General features: G+C 52.4%; 8 protein-coding genes across 8 annotated transcripts; 4 read left to right on the top strand and 4 right to left on the bottom strand.

The window, feature by feature from the left end:
- Window positions 1-868: 868 nt before the first annotated feature.
- Window positions 869-1,935, top strand: A1O5_11650 (uncharacterized protein; the record flags this gene model as incomplete). The annotated part of the gene is made up of 2 exons (XM_007752222.1): window positions 869-1,175; window positions 1,436-1,935. 2 exons carry the CDS (start codon window positions 869-871, stop codon window positions 1,933-1,935), a joined length of 807 nt encoding a protein of 268 aa, XP_007750412.1.
- Window positions 1,936-3,699: 1,764 nt separating this feature from the next.
- Window positions 3,700-5,232, bottom strand: A1O5_11649 (uncharacterized protein; the record flags this gene model as incomplete). The annotated part of the gene is made up of 1 exon (XM_007752221.1): window positions 3,700-5,232. One exon carries the CDS (start codon window positions 5,230-5,232, stop codon window positions 3,700-3,702), a length of 1,533 nt encoding a protein of 510 aa, XP_007750411.1.
- A 1,584-nt stretch (window positions 5,233-6,816) lies between these two features.
- A1O5_11648 (uncharacterized protein) lies at window positions 6,817-7,503 on the bottom strand (the record flags this gene model as incomplete). Its single annotated transcript, XM_007752220.1, has 3 exons — window positions 7,454-7,503; window positions 7,210-7,344; window positions 6,817-7,150 (listed from the first exon to the last, which is right to left on the bottom strand). Exon 3 carries the CDS (start codon window positions 7,090-7,092, stop codon window positions 6,817-6,819), a length of 276 nt encoding a protein of 91 aa, XP_007750410.1. The 5' UTR covers window positions 7,093-7,150; window positions 7,210-7,344; window positions 7,454-7,503.
- A 1,581-nt stretch (window positions 7,504-9,084) lies between these two features.
- A1O5_11647 (uncharacterized protein) lies at window positions 9,085-9,699 on the top strand (the record flags this gene model as incomplete). The annotated part of the gene is made up of 1 exon (XM_007752219.1): window positions 9,085-9,699. One exon carries the CDS (start codon window positions 9,085-9,087, stop codon window positions 9,697-9,699), a length of 615 nt encoding a protein of 204 aa, XP_007750409.1.
- A 329-nt stretch (window positions 9,700-10,028) lies between these two features.
- A1O5_11646 (uncharacterized protein) lies at window positions 10,029-11,930 on the bottom strand (the record flags this gene model as incomplete). Its single annotated transcript, XM_007752218.1, has 2 exons — window positions 10,029-10,616; window positions 10,722-11,930. 2 exons carry the CDS (start codon window positions 11,928-11,930, stop codon window positions 10,029-10,031), a joined length of 1,797 nt encoding a protein of 598 aa, XP_007750408.1.
- A 460-nt stretch (window positions 11,931-12,390) lies between these two features.
- A1O5_11645 (pre-mRNA-processing factor 19) lies at window positions 12,391-13,977 on the top strand (the record flags this gene model as incomplete). The annotated part of the gene is made up of 4 exons (XM_007752217.1): window positions 12,391-12,442; window positions 12,493-12,937; window positions 12,988-13,448; window positions 13,499-13,977. 4 exons carry the CDS (start codon window positions 12,391-12,393, stop codon window positions 13,975-13,977), a joined length of 1,437 nt encoding a protein of 478 aa, XP_007750407.1.
- Window positions 13,978-15,269: 1,292 nt separating this feature from the next.
- A1O5_11644 (uncharacterized protein) lies at window positions 15,270-16,508 on the top strand (the record flags this gene model as incomplete). Its single annotated transcript, XM_007752216.1, has 2 exons — window positions 15,270-16,262; window positions 16,317-16,508. The coding sequence occupies 2 exons, from the start codon at window positions 15,270-15,272 to the stop codon at window positions 16,506-16,508; spliced, it is 1,185 nt and encodes a 394-aa protein (XP_007750406.1).
- Window positions 16,509-17,392: 884 nt separating this feature from the next.
- On the bottom strand, window positions 17,393-17,983 carry A1O5_11643 (uncharacterized protein; the record flags this gene model as incomplete). The annotated part of the gene is made up of 2 exons (XM_007752215.1): window positions 17,393-17,773; window positions 17,945-17,983. The coding sequence occupies 2 exons, from the start codon at window positions 17,981-17,983 to the stop codon at window positions 17,393-17,395; spliced, it is 420 nt and encodes a 139-aa protein (XP_007750405.1).
- Between the last annotated feature and the right edge of the window lie 233 nt (window positions 17,984-18,216).

Genomic DNA, 18,216 nt, shown 5'->3' with positions numbered 1-18,216 from the left:
ATCGGCTCTCGAACGTGCCATGTTGTGCCTGACGCTTTTCCCGATCAATGCTGAACCCGAGCCCGTCTACAATTAAGTATTCCCTAAATATTATACCCGTCCACGAAGTCTCGTACTTTGCTCTTTGCCGTGGATAAGTGGGTTTGGTCTCGACTCTTTCGTCCAAGCGAACCTGCCTGCCTCATAAGGCCGGATCCTCTATTACAGTCCTAATTGTTGCCACCGGCACGGAAAGTTAATGCCATAGCACACAAATTGCTTGACTTGAAGATCATCCCGATCCAGGGACCGAGTAGTGGGTACCCAGTACCTGGTTTTCCCCCTATCTCGCGCTACGCTAACCTGACTATGTACTTAAGTACTTAGTTAATTCCTGTACCCAGTACGAGGGACTCGGTACCTGACTCCGTAGTTCGTGTCCCACGTTGTCAGCAGGATCTTTCCCTTGGCCCCCTTTTTTTTTTTCTTTTTGAAATTCATCTTCAGGGTAAATCCTTTCCCACGTGCATGTGCTATCCACGATCCAAGGGGCCAAAGTCCTACGTAGGGAACCACAGAAACGGAACCGACACTCGAGGGGCGCTTTTGAGTGCTTACTCCCACGTTGCAGATCTACAGGAACCAGCAGACAGGTTACAGCATACCAAGTACGTTACGGAGTACCACGGCTTTCCAACCGATCACTCGCCCTGAATATCTTCGCTTGGATACAAGGATCGTCGTTGCATTCGGTACCGAGTACAATACTTGCCACTCGAGAACTGTTTAGCCGTGCCGCTGCTCACAGGGGGACTGATCATCTGTCTTTGCTTCCACTATTTTTGCTGTGTCATTCTGCCGAAGGGAGAGTAAAGGGCCCCCAACCGACATGCCTCTCCGCCTAGCCACGTTCTCGGATTTGGATGCCATCTCCAAGATCCTGGCCGCCAGTTTTTACAATGAGGAACTGAACGATCGCATCTTTCCCTACCGCAAACAATTCCCGGACGACTATGTCTTTGTGTGGAAGCAGAAAGTCATCAAGAGCTGGTGGGATTACAACAAAATATGGGTCGTCAGTTATGATAAGGACCCGGCGCAAAAGTCCGGGGAGGTCATTACCGGCACTGCGGAATGGGCTCGTGAGGGCAAAGGGTCAGATCGACTCTGGGGTCTGGTGAGATGGTGGGATCCAAGTGAGTGCTCATGCTTCTGAAAGCCTTTCATTTCTTGCTTCAAATCATCAGCCGAACAACGGCTCGTGACTCCTCTCGCTCTTTTCGAGGACAAAAGAGACCATATACAAATGTGAGACAAGCCATCTTGCGAAGTGAATCCCGTGCAAGGCTGGCCCCTCAAAGATGATATTCATCATGTCCAGGGCAGATCATGCGTCTATGTGTATGTATTCGTCTGATGCGGAACCGCGCTGACCGATGCGATAATATACGACTAGGGAGATTGGTCTCTCCATCCATTGGAATCTTCTATACTTTCTACCGCCTTCTCATCCCCAACCGCGCCGTACCCGTGTCGTCACTCTCCGACCCTAACCCGCTGAACAAATGGAACTTTGCACGTCGCATCGAACCGTTTTCAGCTCGGTTCTTCACCGACCCCCCCTCTCGTGCCAACCACTGGGAACTGTCGACGCTGGCCGTCGACCCGGCCTACCAACGCCGGGGCATTGGCCAGGAACTGGTTGCCTGGGGTCTGGAGCGGGCCAGGCGAGACAGCCTGCCGGCAGTGGTAATCGGAGCCAAGGGCACGGAGCCGTTCTACCAGCGCTGTGGGTTCCTGCACATCGTGGGCAACGTGTCGACGGCTGAGATCGACGATGATGATGACTGCAAAAAGGTCGCCAGGCTGGACAAGACCAATCCGCTGAAACTGCGAGGCATCACGGGCGGCTCGGTCCTGTGGACTCACTTGGCGGACGAAGACGGGAAGCAATGACATGTTCACGCCCCTGGACGAATGATCGACGACCGATCAAGAAGTCCCAGTGCTTTATTGGACGACATCATCCCCATCACATCCCCGAAGGGAGAGCGAGACGCATACAAGGAGCACGACCTTTGACGCCTGGAGCGTTCCGCGCAAACAGTCAGCTCGACCACAGCCTTAAACTCGAGAATATTGCCGGGGGGTACCAAATTCGACCAGCGGCCTCGACACCCATCCACCGCACCAGTGCAAGAATATGTATGTATATTTGTGTATATATATGTATACAGTAGCAGTGATAGAATCACCACAGCAAATCACGTCCCTCTATCAATCTTTCCATGTCTATTTCATGTGTATATATATATATATATATACACACACGACAGCAAGCGCACCAACGCCGCTACATCGCCCTTCCTTTCCCCCATCCCATTTGGCCTTTTTGAGAATCCCTTCGTCTCCATGTACTACTCAACACCAACGCGATTCTAAGTTCAGCGTACATGCACACAAGCACATACATATTATGTACCTAGGTAGATAGGAGGCGCAAAGGAAGTAGTCCCGGCGCCAGGGGAGATCAATCATCTTTACTGCTCTACCTAATGGAAATTTCATGCAAGGGGCCTTCCTGTCCAAGTACCCCTAGCCAGTACAGCACGCAGCCTAAGAAGTACTTATTGAGCTATTTAGGTCCTTAGCGGGTTGGGTACCTACTCATGGTAGCGAAGCCAAGCGGACGCGAAGCGATGCGAGATCACATCACCACCGACCTCACTCACTCTTCGGCTCACTGACACATTCACTTACTTACTGACCTCGTCCTCTTTACTCGGCACGAGATCCCATGTGCCGGTAACGGGCCGTGCTCTACGAGGGTAGACGGGATAGGACCGAGAATAAAGACGCGGCAGTCAGCCACGAAATAGTTGATACATGGCATGATACATGACACCACCACCATTGGTAGAGACCCGATTTTCCCAGAAATGAAAACGCCCCCGGCTCGTGCCCTGGGTATGTACAAGTACTGTATTACCGGGTAGTCAAAACTGTTAGATGCTCCACATAAGGCTCCGTAGGGGGTGTGCTAATATTCATCGGACCGCGCTACTCCTGTGTAACAAGAAGGTACACGAGGCTCTCCCACTCCATACCCGCACTCGGACACGTCCTCGTTCTCGTTCTCGTAACCGAAGGGGCAAGGCTAGGTACGTGGTCCTGCACTCCGTACTCCTGTCCCCAGTGCTCCGTACCTCGTACTCGCATGACTAGCCGTCCTGGCTGGGGCATTTATTTTTCATTTTTGTCTTCCTTTGGGAGTGTCGGAGGTGTCCCCTACGTAGCGAAATGAATCCATTCTCGGTACTTCGTACACCCCACCACTAACGACGATGACTCCGGGTAGGGATGAGTGGCCTTCACGACCGTTGGCGGGTGACGTGAGACATGTTCCATGTGCCATGTGTCGTTTGCCATTTGCCATTTCCCACCTATCCGGCTCGGACGGAAGCACATATGGAGCACCTACTGTGGGCTCCGTACTCCTAGTTGTAGGGACGAACTCCATCCTCGCTCATGTGGAAGGTGGCTCGTGAGAGGGGGGCGTTGTTCAACGCTGGCAACCGGCGCCTCGAAATCCTGAGAAGAGTTGACGTGGTGCGTGTGTGCAAAAAATAATTCACAATGAAACTTGATTGCGACGACCTCTAAATCCAATGGTGACTCGTTGGGGCGGTGTGAAGGACGAGACGCTTTTCGAGACGCAGATCAAAATAAATGCAGCATGTGCAGCCAGTCCTCGTGAACAATACCCCGTTCCAACATCAGCGACGCCTTTCGCGCCTGGGGAATATTTATGTCCCTCGCGATGAAATTCAGTCTATCAATCACAAACTCTCTGAATGACCCGGACGCCACCCTGGAAGCACGAGCCGCGCTGAACAGGGGCCAAATGAGGAAATAGGCGCTCGCAATCGACCTCTTGGACGACGACTGGGCTCCTGAAAAGGGAAAGAGACAGTCTGGCTTCTGCAGAAACGCGGTCGTCGACTGGCATATCTCGGTCGCCATCTGTTCAATGACGCGGACACACCGCGCACGTAATGCGGTGAGTAACTCGTCCATGTTGCCGTCGAGGGAGTCAAGCCGACAGGCTTTTTCGGCATAGGCGAACATGATCTCATTGAGGGCTAACCTGGTCATCCGAACCTCGTTCCACAGCTGCGCGGAGTAATGACTCGGGTAGAGATGATATTTGTTCTTGTAAACTCCGTCCATCTGGCGGTTGGAGACCACCACATCATACGTCCAAGCCGAAGGGAACCCTCTGGCGACCAACGCTGTGTGCGCGTCGATGGACTTCGCATGCTCGATGATTTCAAAGGGATCAGTCAGAGAACCTTCACGGATGCTTGCGCGAAGTTCTGTGAAGTCGTCAACGACCACCATAAACCGTCGATTCGGGTCTTCTCGGTCTCTGCGCAAGCCCATTGAAAAGCCCCAGGACGAAATCTCGGCGGGCAACCGGATGCATCGTTGGATGCTGCTGTACCGGGCCGTTGCGTTGACATGTTGGTGGATTCGGACACTCAGAGGGCAGTCGAGATCAGGTTTGGGGCGAAGGGCAACGAGTGATACCGCGCCCTGGATATGTCGGTCCCAGCTCGCTGATGGCGAATGTCTTGTGTTGGCGTGTGCTGATGCAACATCTTCGACCCCAATCGAGTCGTCGCTCGCAAGAGTTTCGAAGTGAGCAAGGAGCAGTATCGACGCTAGCGTCCCATCCTCGCGGCAAGCATGCGGATCCTGCAGTGCCTTGTTTGTTTCAACAAGACTCCGCGAATATCTTTGTCGGGCTAGAGCCATCAACGCGGGTTTCCTGGTCACATGGCTAAGACTTGCGATGGAAACGGCCTCAACAACGCCTGTAAGCAGGGAGGTGGGAGTTGCAGTGCTGCAAAGAAGAGGGAGGTAATCGAAATGGCTCCCAGGGATATATTGCGTCAGGAAGAAGGCTGTGGCGATCTCGGGAAGAGCTTGACTCAGTGCTCGGTAAGGGCAGTCCGGCGAGGTCTGTTTTCCAAGCTTCAAGATCTGGCTGCATTCGTTGTCAGCCACAATTGGCGACAAGTCTCTCTCATTGGTTTGAAGATCCAGGGACGGTCTAGTTGCGATGGCATCGTGTCTGCTGGACTCGCTGGCCCTTTGCACACCAGCGGCAGCGGCTGCATCTGCATCTGCATCCTGTACCGAATTGGTTCGATATTTCTGTTGCACTCGATCGCTCTCATCACGGAACATGAGATCTAGTTGGTTGCGGTAGCCCGGGCAGGCTCGAGAAGCATTTCGACACTGTCCACATCCTGGCCGCTTTTGATCGCACTGCTTTCCTTATTAGCACAACCCGCTGGACAACTAGTGCCTTGGATCTGCCGCCAGGGCACCACAGAGAACATCACCTTCAGTCGCTTTTTGCGGCAATAGTCGCAGCCTTTTGACGGCTTCCCGCAGTACCCCATTATTCTCGTACTCGGAACCAGAGTGAAAAATGAGTATGCACCTGGTGTTTGGCACTCTTGGCCGAGGCGAAGAAGCGAGATATCTCTCTGCTTTTCAAGAACCAGTCTTCAAGTCCCAGCGATCCTCTCAGCATCCTTTTGTCAGAGTAGAAGATCGCTATGAAACGGGGCCCAGGACACCTGATCCTGAGTCGATTCGGCAAGTGCGCAATTAAAAGGACCAAGTACAGCTCAGCCTCGCTTGTCTTTGCGGTGAACTTCGGCCCGTGGATGGCTCTGTTGCAACAGCCGTAGCGGCTCCCATCTTCGAACACTAAAGTCCCGTTCTACTCAGGAAACGATCGACGCGAGCAATTGGCAGGCACAGCCGAATTCTCGAAGATCCGATATGGGTCAAGCTCGTTGCAGGAGTCAGCTCTGAATAATCTGCAGATGAGGCATCCTCGACTAGGCCGAATCCAGTATGCTGCTCGTGGAGTGGAGACACGAAATAATACAAGCGAGGTTCCGTTAGGCCGCCCGTTGACGACAGCATATGGTTTGTGATTTGATAGGGCCTTGCTCTAAGAGATATTTGCACTTTCGGGAGGTTCTGGTGTGTGACGATCCACACAAGGCGTGATGCTGACGTTGAAGAAGATTGAATTGTTTCTGCCTGGCAAGGCTCGACAGAGACTGTTATTGGTTGGTCATGGTGCAGTGGCACTGTGTTCCTGGCTATCCTGCAGCAGGCTCCAACGTAGGGAAGCATTGGGTCAACATACGCACATAACTCTGTTGCTGAAGGTCAGCCAAGCTGATATCCTTTGCTCACATCCAGCTTCTCAATAGCGGGAATAATAGACAAACTAATCCTAACAACTCTTGAGCTGCATGCTGTTCTCGAATACCCTACAGGCAAGGAAAACACGTAATGACCGCCAATATCAAAATGAATGAGAGCCCAACCATATAGTGCACGAACAAAACCCTCCCCGGCACGGTTCGCATCAGTTTTCTGGCTCAGACAGACGACGCCTCTCGACCTGCGGGCCCGGACTGAGGACATCCGGGGTGATGCTGGCATTGTTGGTTTCGATACCTGCTCTGCGCAGTGCTATGATGCTCGTCCTGGTTGCCGCTAAAAGCTTGACCTGCGGCGGCGGCCAAAGACAATAGCCCCAGCTTACCAAAACTGAAATCACCTCTCCCTGCTCGGTACATCAAAGTCGAGCCTGCTGAGCGAGTCTCTCCCTTGGTTGACCGAGGGATAGCTGGGGTGTTGATCGCTGCCACCAGATATATCAGGACCACGACCATTTCGTGCACGGTGTCCATGAACAATGCAATCGTATTTGAACCTGTGGCTGGGTCGAATCGTTTGTCGTTAGAAAACGCGGCAAAGAGTGCGTAGAGAATTCGAATCGCCAGGAAAGGTAGCGCTAGGGACACGGCGAAGAGCAGCGACACCTCGCCTTGTCCGGTAACTCGTCTCCCAAATATAGCCCCGCCGGTGAGGGCAAACAAGTGCTGCAAAGACTAAAGTGTAGAGGATGATGCCAACATGAACAGTGGATTCTGAGTCAATCTCTGCCGGATCATTGGCGTTGGTTGCCCCCACGATGCAGAGGATCAAAGCAATGGCAGCGGGTGTTTGGATCATCTTGAGAAGGACGAGGGAAAATACGGTACCCCACGGTTGCTTGAGGATGGAGTGGTAGCTGCGCAGTAAAGATTGGACATTGGCGATGCTCAGTGTAGACGGCAGGGAGAAACTTACACTCGTGCAAGTACACCCAATGTGGCCAGCAGCAGAGGCGAAAGACCCAAGACAGCAGTCACCAATGCGATGGTCTCGGCAGTGCGAGGATGAGAATCACCGATGGCAGCCAGTTGCGCTGCGGCTCCAATGACTCTGATGGCACAGAATATTGTTAAAAAACCCCCCAACCCGAGCCTCTCTGGAAACCGTGTTTTTTGGACACGTGGATGGAGATAAGGAGCGCTGGTGAGTACATACATACTAGATGAGCTTGTAGATGACGACACTATCGGCGTAGGTGATTTGTGACATTGTCATCCAAAGAGATCCTCTGCAACACGGACTTCAAGATTGTTGATGCCCATGAATAAGACGCAGAAGCAGTACAAGCGTTTCCTCCAAGCCATTGCGACAAGGAGAATAGTTGGATCTTTTATATGGGAACTGAGAGGTACAGCCAACGCAGAATATTGCGGTGGCCCCGGATCAAGGCTGAACAGTTGGCGACGCTCGAGAAGAATGCCATCTTGAGCTTAGACCAGCTTGATCAATGCTTAATTTTGACGTAAGAAAGATACCGGCTAATTTCGACAGTGTTACATAGGAGGCAATCTCGTGTGTTCCGTCACCTTCTCGTTGACGTTTCAGGAGTTGACTTTCCGGATGCGGACCTCGTATCAACCAGGTCGAATTTCGCGCCAGCCATGCTTTAGACAGGACCTTCACACAATGACAGAGGTGGCTGAAATGGTGCCTGTGGGGTCTGCAGGTACATTGGGGAACCGACATGGCATCCAGTCATCCAGTCCTCGAATGACAATATTTGAGACTTGTCGAAGCACAGTCCAGTTTGGTGTCGAGATGTTCAGGTCCGACGTGGTGTCCAGAATGAGATTAGCGCCGATTTGTCATCAGAGGCGGAAAATCTTTACGCCGTAACCCCGGATTAACCCGGCTCGCCGACCAGCCGGACTCAAAAACAAGTGGCACAGTCTGTCACGGACTTGCACGGAACATGTACCTCGAGAGTGCTCGATAACGTCAAAGCGGCCGATATAACGAATATGATTGAGAGTATGGGATGAATTGCAGAGGGCCACTACTCCCCAAAGGTAAACAACATACTTATTGTGAATGAAGGGCACCTTCGATTTAACAGTGAATCACTCTACCGGGTACTCGGGCACCTCGTACTCTTGTCAGACTCTGCCCACTTATTTTGTGAATGCAAGGCCCCAAGCAAACTTCGACGAACTCAGCCATTCAGTGTAACGTACTCGCGTCTCAGCCTCAGTCTTGGAGTCAACCCGACGAGCCGAATACCTGCAGAAGAAATGGGTGCCTTTGCCTCTGCAGGGGGAACTCTTCGCACGCCCGAAATTCACGCTCAGTGTTACAGCCGGACCGAGCTGGATCGGCTCTTTTGCCAGCTGCCTGATGCCATGGCGAAATTCTGCCCCAAGACCGCGTCGATCCCAGGCCCAAGCCCTTTTCACACAGCCTCACCGGCCCCTCGAATGAACGGCATACGCTTTCTAGAATCCCCCCGAGTTCGATTTTGTGCTCGTCCTGTGCGTGCATGTTGTCGTGCTGCTTTGCGCTAACTACATAGGGTCGCTCTTTGCGATGTGCTTGCCTGCCTGGCTCAACGACCTGGAGATCGTAGTCTTCTGGCATTCTGCTTGTCAACCTGGATGTGCAATCTATAAAAATGCCCCGATATCCTGTTATTGGGAAAGTATCTCACAATCGGAGTTAAAAGCAGGCTTTCAGATTATATAGACAGCAGAAACGAAACGGAAAGACCTCTTGGTACTAGGCTGCACAACAAAACTTGAACTTCTCAAGGCCAGATACACCCATCCCGAGACCCGATCTTCACACCGTCCAACAATGGGTATAATCAAGACCGCAATGATCGCCGGTGTCGGCATCTACGCCGTGAAAAAGATCACCAAAACTGCTGAAAACCGTCGCACAAATCCCGCGCCAGATGCCGCACAGGACCACAGCACGCGCCAACAATACCTCGACGCACCTCCGTGTTACTACCCAGATCCGTACCAGCAAGGACAAGCGAAACAACAACAACAACACTATCAGCCGCAAGAAAAGGTCTTGCCAATGGAATTCACCGAGCGGCGAGGCTCACACCAGCAGCAACAGGACCAACGTCAGGTACTGGTGACCAATAACAACGCTCACGCGCCCTTCCCCTCGGGGTATAACCACCAGGGTGAATACAATTACGAGATGGACCGACGAGCTGCACCGGCCCCTGCGAGCATGTACGCTGGCAGCGCACAGCCGTCAGACTACCAGAAGTGGCGCCAACAGCGCCAACAGGGCTTCGTGGAGCCAGACGAGGTGTCCAACTCACACTCCGACGCAGCGAGCAGAGGTGGGAATGCCGCGGGGACGGGGCTGTTCGATACACTGGCTCAGCAGGCCATGAACATGAAGGATGGCAAGGGGAAGGATCTTGTTGGTAAATTCCTGTCCAGATGACTTTGAGGCGCATGCCATGAATGAAATCAAAACTGGCAAGTTTGCAAATGCAGGCAAAGAACCGGTCTCTGATGGGCCGGAAGGGTGGTGATTTAATCCTCGATCAACCTGCGGTTGTGCATTGCGTTAGGCGGGCGTTTCGTTCGAGATTTTTTATGTGAGCTTATGTATAAGAAATGAGAGAATGTGCGGAGCGTTGAATCCTCCCAAAAAGCCAGATTGCCCGTTCCAAACGTCTCCATCTTGCCAAACTCGAGCACGACCAGATCTCTGAGTACATGCCCCTCCAACTTCCCCTCCCCCCTCAACGCAACATTGACGGCAACTGATTAATTCACGCCCCAGATGCCCAGTGGATCCTCCTTTGTCCCATGGCCGCCATCTCGAGCCCTCTCATCCTGAAGCCTCTTGACCCGCTTCGCCAGAAACCCCAGAGCCAGTGGTCCGACGATTGTGCAGAGGAGAATCGCCCACGTGACAATCAAGGATAGATCTGAGACGAGACCGGCAGCATCTCCTGCTGCTGCTGGTGCTGCCGCGTTCCCGGTCGCGCTTTTGCTGGTGAAGATACCGTTTGTCGCCGCTAGGGCGGAGATGAGGAATCCAATCTCGCCTCGCGCGACCATTGCACAGCCCAGGATGGACGCCGGGTACAGAGACTTCGGACGGGGGAGGGATCTTCTACGCGGGGCGGTCTTGGTCTTAGCCAGCTTCGTGTTCTTGTCCTGTTTGTCGGATTTCGTGGCAGGTTGTGGACGAGGAGATGGCGATGTTGTGGACGAGGAGTTGAAGAAGCGGATGAGCCACATGCCGCAGAAGAGCTTGCCGACGGCCATGAATGTTGCGTAGACAAGGCCCCGCCAGATGACAGAGCCCCGGAACATCTTGGTGATCGGAATAGAGAAGCCAATGGAAGCCTGGCGGTAAGGTTGTGAGTCGCTTGAAAAAAAAAAAAATTGAAAAAAAAAATTGAAAAAAACACTATGACGAACGGAAAGCTGGGGAGGGAATAAGTAACTTACGAAGAAAAATGGTTTCAAAATGCGCTCTACCGCAGGTGCATAGTAATGATTGTACATCTGGAGGCTGTGGTTCTCCACGTTCAGTGTGTCTGGGATATCGGCTGATTCTGCATTTTGTTCGGTGGTACTTGTCACTTTTGGTTCCTCTGGAGGCGGAGTGAGTTCCAAGGACGGTCTCGATGCTTGTGGCTTGTTGCTTTGTAGTTTCTCAATCGGTGAACTAGGAACTTCGCTGGCATTCTGAGCGGCGACGAAATTTGTAGACGAGGTGCTAGAAGTCGCATTTGCCGGATTCACCTGATCTTTTGGCGTCTCTTGAGATGCCCTCTGGAATCCGGTATCTATTCGCTGTCGACTAGTTTCGTCTATCCAGGAGATTGCAGCTCCTGCCAGATAGGCAGCAAACAGGTTTGATGTGCCTGCATAGCTCGCCGCAGTAACCAAGGCCACCAAAAAAGCCGTCCGAAAAAGGAAGGGAAGCTTCGCCTCTAGGTCCAACGTGTTCGCGGAGAATTTCCTTTTCAATTTATCTGAAGCGACTGAGCAGTAAGGTAGCATTGGCTTCACCAGGAATTTGCAGAACAGCGGGAGGGCGATTGCGAAACCAAGAGATACGAAAACAGGACGTATAACCGTAGCGGCTGAAATAGACGTTTGACCGGATCCCAGATTGGTTATGACTTGAACCATGATCAGCCCAACGACATCATCCAGCATCGCGGCGCTGGTCAAGACCGTTCCTAAGCGACTCGTCGTTAGGCTTGTCGTCTTTAGGAGGCTGAAGGTGGTGCCTAGGCTCGTTGAACATAGCGCAGCTCCGGCTGCGAAGGCTTGCAGCCTTGTTGCATTCGAGATCCCCATGAGGGAGAAGGATAGGGCCATTGGGAGACATATTCCAGTGAGAGCCACACAGATAGACAGTATAAGGGATTTCCCAAGTGATTCAGCTGAAGTCGCCAAGCCGCCCTCGAAGACAATAGCGATCAAGCCCAGGTATCCAAGCTGGGTTGCCACATCCTCAAATGCATGGGACAACAATTTCACACCCGGCGTTCCATATGCCATTCCAATGAGGACCTGGCCTACAAGCCCGCAATAGAAAAAATGATCCAGGGCAAAGCCTAGAATGTTCAAGATCAGAAGGAAAGATGATTGAATCAGGATTGTGATGATCCCAGGCTCATGATATGGGAGGGCGGCGTCCGCCATGATGGGCAGACAGGAGCGAAATGATGAAGAGATCGAGACGATACTCCATGCCACTTGGAACACGGATTTCAGAGCCGAGCTTTTGGTCTTGCGCTTTTGCCAATGTTGAACTGATCCGCGATGTGGGTGGTAAAGAAGGCCCTCCGGAACTCGTGCACTCGCTGTCAGGCTGGCGGGACAAAAAATCTGGCGAGGCCGTGGCCTAAAGCGGAAGATTTGCCGAGCGCAACAATTTGGCTGAGGTTCGAGGTTGCAAAATCCCAAGTAAAAGGCACGACCAAGTGAATTTCTTACAAGTCATTTGTCACGGATTGTGAGTACTTGTGGAAGCAATTCTCAGGGGAGATCTGTGTCCTACCTCCCCGAAAAGTCCTACGCTCTGTGCTGGAGCAGCCTTTGTGACAATGCTGTGTGCAAGTAAGTGCTCTGCCTCTTGCGCAAATTGGATCCGACTAATAGTATGACAGTTTCCGGGGAGGCACCGCAGGTTCCAGTGGCTTCACGCAAGAGTGGTGGGTACAATATGTGTTTGTGCTAGGTCTCACTGGTCTAATATCCGCAGGGAATGTCTACGAAAAGCGTCTGATCGAAGCATACATCAGCGAGAATGGCACAGAACCCACGACCGGAGAGAGCCTCTCGGTGGAAGACCTCATCGATCTCAAGAGCCCCAATGTCGTCTATCCCCGACCCCCGCAGATGACTTCGATACCAGCCATGTTATCTTTCTTTCAGAATGAGTGGGATGCTTTGGCGCTTCAGACATACACACTGCAACAGAATCTTCACCAGGCTCGGCAGGAGCTCAGTACTGCACTGTACGAAAATGACGCGGCGGTTCGGGTCATTGCGCAGCTTACAAAAGAGAGAGATGAGGCGCGAGCGACATTGGCCCAGATAAATGTCGGTAGAGCTGCTGCTGCCAGCACGAATGGTGATGCGATGCAAGTGGACAGCGCCCCGTTACCACAGGTGATCGTGGAGAAGATAGAAAGCGTACAACAAAGGTATGACTGCCCTCTATACAAGTCGTCCCGACACTGATGGGTGAATCCAGTTTGTCCAAGACCCGGCGGAAACGACCAGTGCCAGAAGACTGGGCCACTCCAGACTCAATATCAGCATACACGTCGACGTCAACCTCGAAACCATTGTTTCCCGGTGGAACTGTGCTTGCTGTACACGAGGCAGGAGATATGGTCCTTGTTGCAGGCAACAAAGCGGGTGTCTACTCGCTATCAGAGCACACGTTATCATATGCTCTCGACGTCGGCGAAGGAACAGTCACAAACGGTCTCTGGGCTCATGACAGGGCGGTTGTTGCAACCTCAGCAGGCGCGGTCAAAGTATTTGACAAGGATCAAGAGGTCTCGTCGTTCTCGGTCCACGCTGGACGGGCCAATGCCGTCGCTTTACACCCCAGCGGCACCATTCTGGCTTCGGTTGGGGAGGACAAGACATACATCGTCTTTGACCTTGAATCCAACCGTGTCCTGACTCAGGTCCTAAGTAACTCCAGTATGTCCTCCTGCATCCCCCTACCTGGCTTGTGCGCTTATCCCATTCAGGTCTCCGCTGTGCTCAATTCCACCCTGACGGTCACTTACTGGCGGCCGGCGGGGCTGATGGTCAAATCAAGATATTCGACGTCAAGTCTGGTGCGGAAGCCGCCACGTTTGACCTCGGTGGCCCTGTGCAATGTATCTTCTTCTCGGAAAACGGCACATGGTTGGCAGGCGTGACAGAGAAGTCGTCGACAATCTCGATCTGGGATTTGAGAAAAGCGACGGAAATTACCACTCTCAAGACTGCCGGCCAGATCGATTCCATCAGCTGGGACTACACTGGACAATTCTTGGCTGCCGCAGGACAGGGTGGAGTTACGGTCGAACATTATTCCAAGACGTCTAAGGAATGGTCGGAGATTCTTAAGCGAGAGACACCGGCGACAAGAATTGCATGGGGCACGCAAGCTCAGAGTCTGGTCACTGTCGATGAGGATGGGGTGATCACGACCCTGGCAGCGGCGGCGGCAACAGATGCATAAGTGCCTTGGTGGTTCAAAAACACTTGTATACAAACAGGGAGGCAGGGAAGGTAGCATTGATACCCATAATTGATACGAGATCGAGAAGGAGGGGTTTTTTTTTCTTCTCTCTCTTCTTCTTCTTCTGAATATTGGGCGATTGTTGAGAAAAGAAAAGTAAGGGGAGGGCCATGCCAAAGGGAATGGAGTCGGCGTCGACGGATGGTGTCTCTGTCCCCTGGGGATGGTATGTACAAAACACAATAAAATGGAGCAGGTAGCATGGTATTGGTATTGGTATTGCTGTTGATGGTGATGATGATGATGATGATGATGATGATGTTGTTGTTGTTGTTGTTGTTGTTGTTGTTGTTGGTTCAGTTTGATTTATCAGCGGGCTGGAGAGTCTGTCAACGGTTAATTGAGTGAAAAGTCATGGTGAATACGAGGGAGAGGTGGCAAATGACAGCGAAAAAAGACCCTCCACCTCGCACCACGTACTACGCACCACGCACCACACACCACAGTACTGAGCACTCGGTATTACCGCCGCCAAAACACCATCCCTCCATTTTGGCTGGCCACCACCACTGCAACCGCTGCAACCACTACTAAGAACTCGAGCTCGTCGTTACCAACCGCCATCTTCCATCCGCAGGTGGCCATTTCAAGTTGGCATTTTGCCCGTTTCTACCGTCTTCTTCCCTTTCCTATTTGGTCACACTCGCCTGTGACACCGGCTCCTATCCGGCTTTCATCTTTGTTTGGTTCGTTGTTCCCACTTCTGGCTTCTTGGCTTTGGCTCTGTGCCCGGACGACATCCAAATTGTACCTGACCCTCGACCCTCAGTCGCCTTCTCAACGACAACTCCCACCCCCCTTGGCGACGCCTTCATATCATCTTCTGCACCCCATGAAATATTCGACCCGAGAGCTATAATCTGCCCTTGCAGGCGCCCTTGATCATGCCTTCTGCAGGCACTCTTGCCTTGAGCAACTTCCTGAATTCGGCGTCGGGTTCATCGAGTCGAAAGGTACGCCCTCGGCTCCCTCTCAGCTGAACCCTCACCCTTCACCCACCCCAGCATCATGTGAATTATATCTGAAAAGTAATATTCTGACTTCAGCTACAGAGATCTCATGCAGAAATAACCCGATCGTTAAGTCGAAGTGTTACCCCCGATCAACTACCGTCCAAGCGCCGACGCATCACCCATCATCCAACACCCGAGTCTTCTCGAGACTCGACACCGCAGTACCCATTATCAAGAGTACGGTCTCAGGGCGACGGCTTCGACTACCGAAGGCCGGCTATGTCTGCACGGGTTCCTCGAGCAACTGCAACCCCTACCCCACAAGATGTCACGATCGATCTCACGGCAGACACTGACAGCGATGACACTTCCCCTGCCTCGGGATCCTCTCTTCTACCACAGCCCTCGAGGCAGACGTCTATACGGCCCTCAAGCCAGACATCTACACAGCCCTCAGGGCAGATGTCTGGCGAGCCCCCTCCACGAGTCTCACGACAACACCTTATCAGGACCTGGATTGCAGCCGCGCAGCGACGAGAAGCAGCTCAGAGGCAACTAGAAGCCGTTCAGAGACAACAAGAACAAGCACATCATGTCCGTGCCCCGCCCTTTGGTCGAGGGTTGCATGATGAACTACCCGAGGTAATTGATCTCTCAGACACAGACGATTCGGATTTCGAGATGGATGAGTTTGAAATGTCTGCCGACACCGAAACCCTTGAGTCCGAATCCGTCGGCTCGCCTCCGGCAAGTTCTGAAGTCGAATTCGTATCGGAGAGACCTGTTCTACAGCCCCAGCGTCAGGAGGCAGCAGTCCAGGCAAATGTCGGTGCCAGCGCTCCTCCTCGCATGGACAGAGGTACCTTCGGATATTTCCCAGAGATATTGAGGAGGGGGACGCAATTTATGTTTGGGAATGTGCAGAATATCGCCGCTCCGGGCTACAATGAAGGCTTTCTGGATCGCCTAGATGGAGTTCCGCCCCGTGGCCAGGACGCGCGGCATGGGAATGATGTTGAAGACGCTTTCATCGTCAACATGGACTACAGACAACCTGCGTTTGCTCTCGGTCGTTTTGATGTCTTTGATCGCAGCTCTGAAACACCCCAAGTGGTGCCTGAACCTTACAAAGCGCCCCCGACCGCCCAAGAGGGGTTCATCAGGACCTTTGGAGAAGACGATGTCATACTCTGTCCGATGTGTGGCGATGAATTGGCAGTTGGAAAGGGAGATGTCAAGAAGCAGGTCTGGGTAGTGAAAACTTGTGGACACGTGAGTGAATTGGATCCCATCCAGGCGTTGAATTTGTTCTAACGACGTTTTCAGGTCTATTGCGGCGAATGTGCGGTAAACCGTTCCAAAACAAGAGCCACGAGGAAGGGCAAAGGCAAAGCCAAAGAGCAAGAGCCTGAAAAGAAGCTGGAATCGCCCAGATCGGTCCCGTTTACGGTATGCAACGTCGATGGCTGTAACACCAAAGTCGTCAGCAAGACTGCCATGTTCCCCATCTACCTATGATCGGATATCAAGAATTGGATTGATTCAGCAACTTAGTCGCAAGTGCACACAGGCATCGGCCCAGCTGAAAACGAGATGAAACTTTTGATGAAGGGCTCCAGGCGTTTATGTTTCCACGGACAATTCAATTTGTCACGATGGGAGGTTGATACATGGACATCGAGTTGAATCAGCCAGAGCACGCTTCCGATCATGTTTTAAATCCTTTTGTAACTATTGTACATATGTTGCAACGCAAGGTTATAGCAATGAGCCGCGTCCCATGGTTTGCCCCGGGTCCTTCAATTGTAAATCATTGCCCTACTCAACTTGAAACCAGCTTTATTGAAATCATGATTTGTTTCAGTTGTTCGAAGTTTCTGAGGAGGTCGTTTGGCGCCGTCAGCCGAATATCAGTGACTTGGATGCGTGACTTCGTCGAATTCCATCTTTGAAGTAGATCTCATTGTCTTTCGATCGCTTGATTTTGGTTTGGGATTTTTACTCTTCATCGCGAGTGTCCTAGTGTCACAGACCTAGAACAATCTGGTTTCTTTTCCCAAACACGCGCTTGTGTAGCTGTTCGACACCTGTCTCCTCGCTCTTCGACCAGGTGTAGAGCAAGAGCCTGTCCGACTGCTCTGTCAATATACGGCTCTCGTCAGCCTTCTCCTCAACCCCAGACGTTCCTCGTGCGCATGATTCTGTATCCGGATGCTCTCTGCTTCTTGTTTCTTCAATCTCTTGAACATCCCTCGGGTTCTCCTTGCAGCACCCTTGCCTCTCATCCCACGAGAGCGAATCAGGGGAATCAGTCGCATTCCCCGTCAATCCGCCCCGCCACGGCCCAGCGCAGGTCTCAATGCTCAATACTTTATGCTCCACGCCCAAGCACAGAGCCTCACTCAGATCTTCTTAATCCCGCCATGCATAGGACTCCACACGCCCCTGACACTCTCATTCCGACTGATGACTTTCCTGCCCTTTACGAGGGTATTCCTCTCTCCAGAATTCCCGATCAGGAACTCGACCCTCTCGAGCACCTGCTCGCGGGCCAGGTTCTTGACGCAGACGGCCTTGGACCGCCCGTTGCAGTACACTGCCTTGACGACCGGGTGGCGGTTCGGGCGCGGCGAGATCCGGAACTCGACGCTCGGGTAGCGATGTGTTAGTGACGAGAACGCCGGTGAACTGAGAAGTGATTTTAAACCCGAGGACGACGCCCAGTGGTCCGAGTACGTCAGGTGTAGGCGCGTGCACTGCAGGATGTAGGCGCCTAGGCCGTTCTGTGAAATCATTAGGTTTTTGTGTGTTTTTTTTCTCTTTTGGATCGGGGGAAACGCAAAATGCGAGTGTGAGAGCAAGCGGTCAGGGTAGGTGCTTTGGGGGGCAGCTGAATGGATGGAGAGATGGATAGGGTCGTGAGAAAAGAAAAAGAAACCGAGTGCGAAGCTTACCTGTGCCGTCGACACGGTCTTGAGTCCTTGCACGCCCATGACCGAAGGTATAAGGAGGAGATGGAGGATGGCACACGGGCGCAAAGCGTGGTCGTGGCTGGAATCGAATGTTCACAATAATACGTAGCGGTAGGGTTTCCAATTGGAGGAGGGAGCTTTTTTGCTGCAGAAGCGCAATTGAAACCGCAGGTTCGGAGTATCTACGGAATATGAGAGCACAAGGCTTCGACGCTAGCTGGATCCGGAGTGATACAGCCTCGTCGCTCCGTCAC

Source organism: Cladophialophora psammophila, assembly GCF_000585535.1.
Source record: "Cladophialophora psammophila CBS 110553 chromosome Unknown aczJe-supercont1.27, whole genome shotgun sequence".
Taxonomy (NCBI): Eukaryota; Fungi; Ascomycota; class Eurotiomycetes; order Chaetothyriales; family Herpotrichiellaceae; genus Cladophialophora; species Cladophialophora psammophila.
Note: the sequence above shows the minus strand (reverse complement) of the source record. Positions and strands in the feature narration are given on the sequence as shown.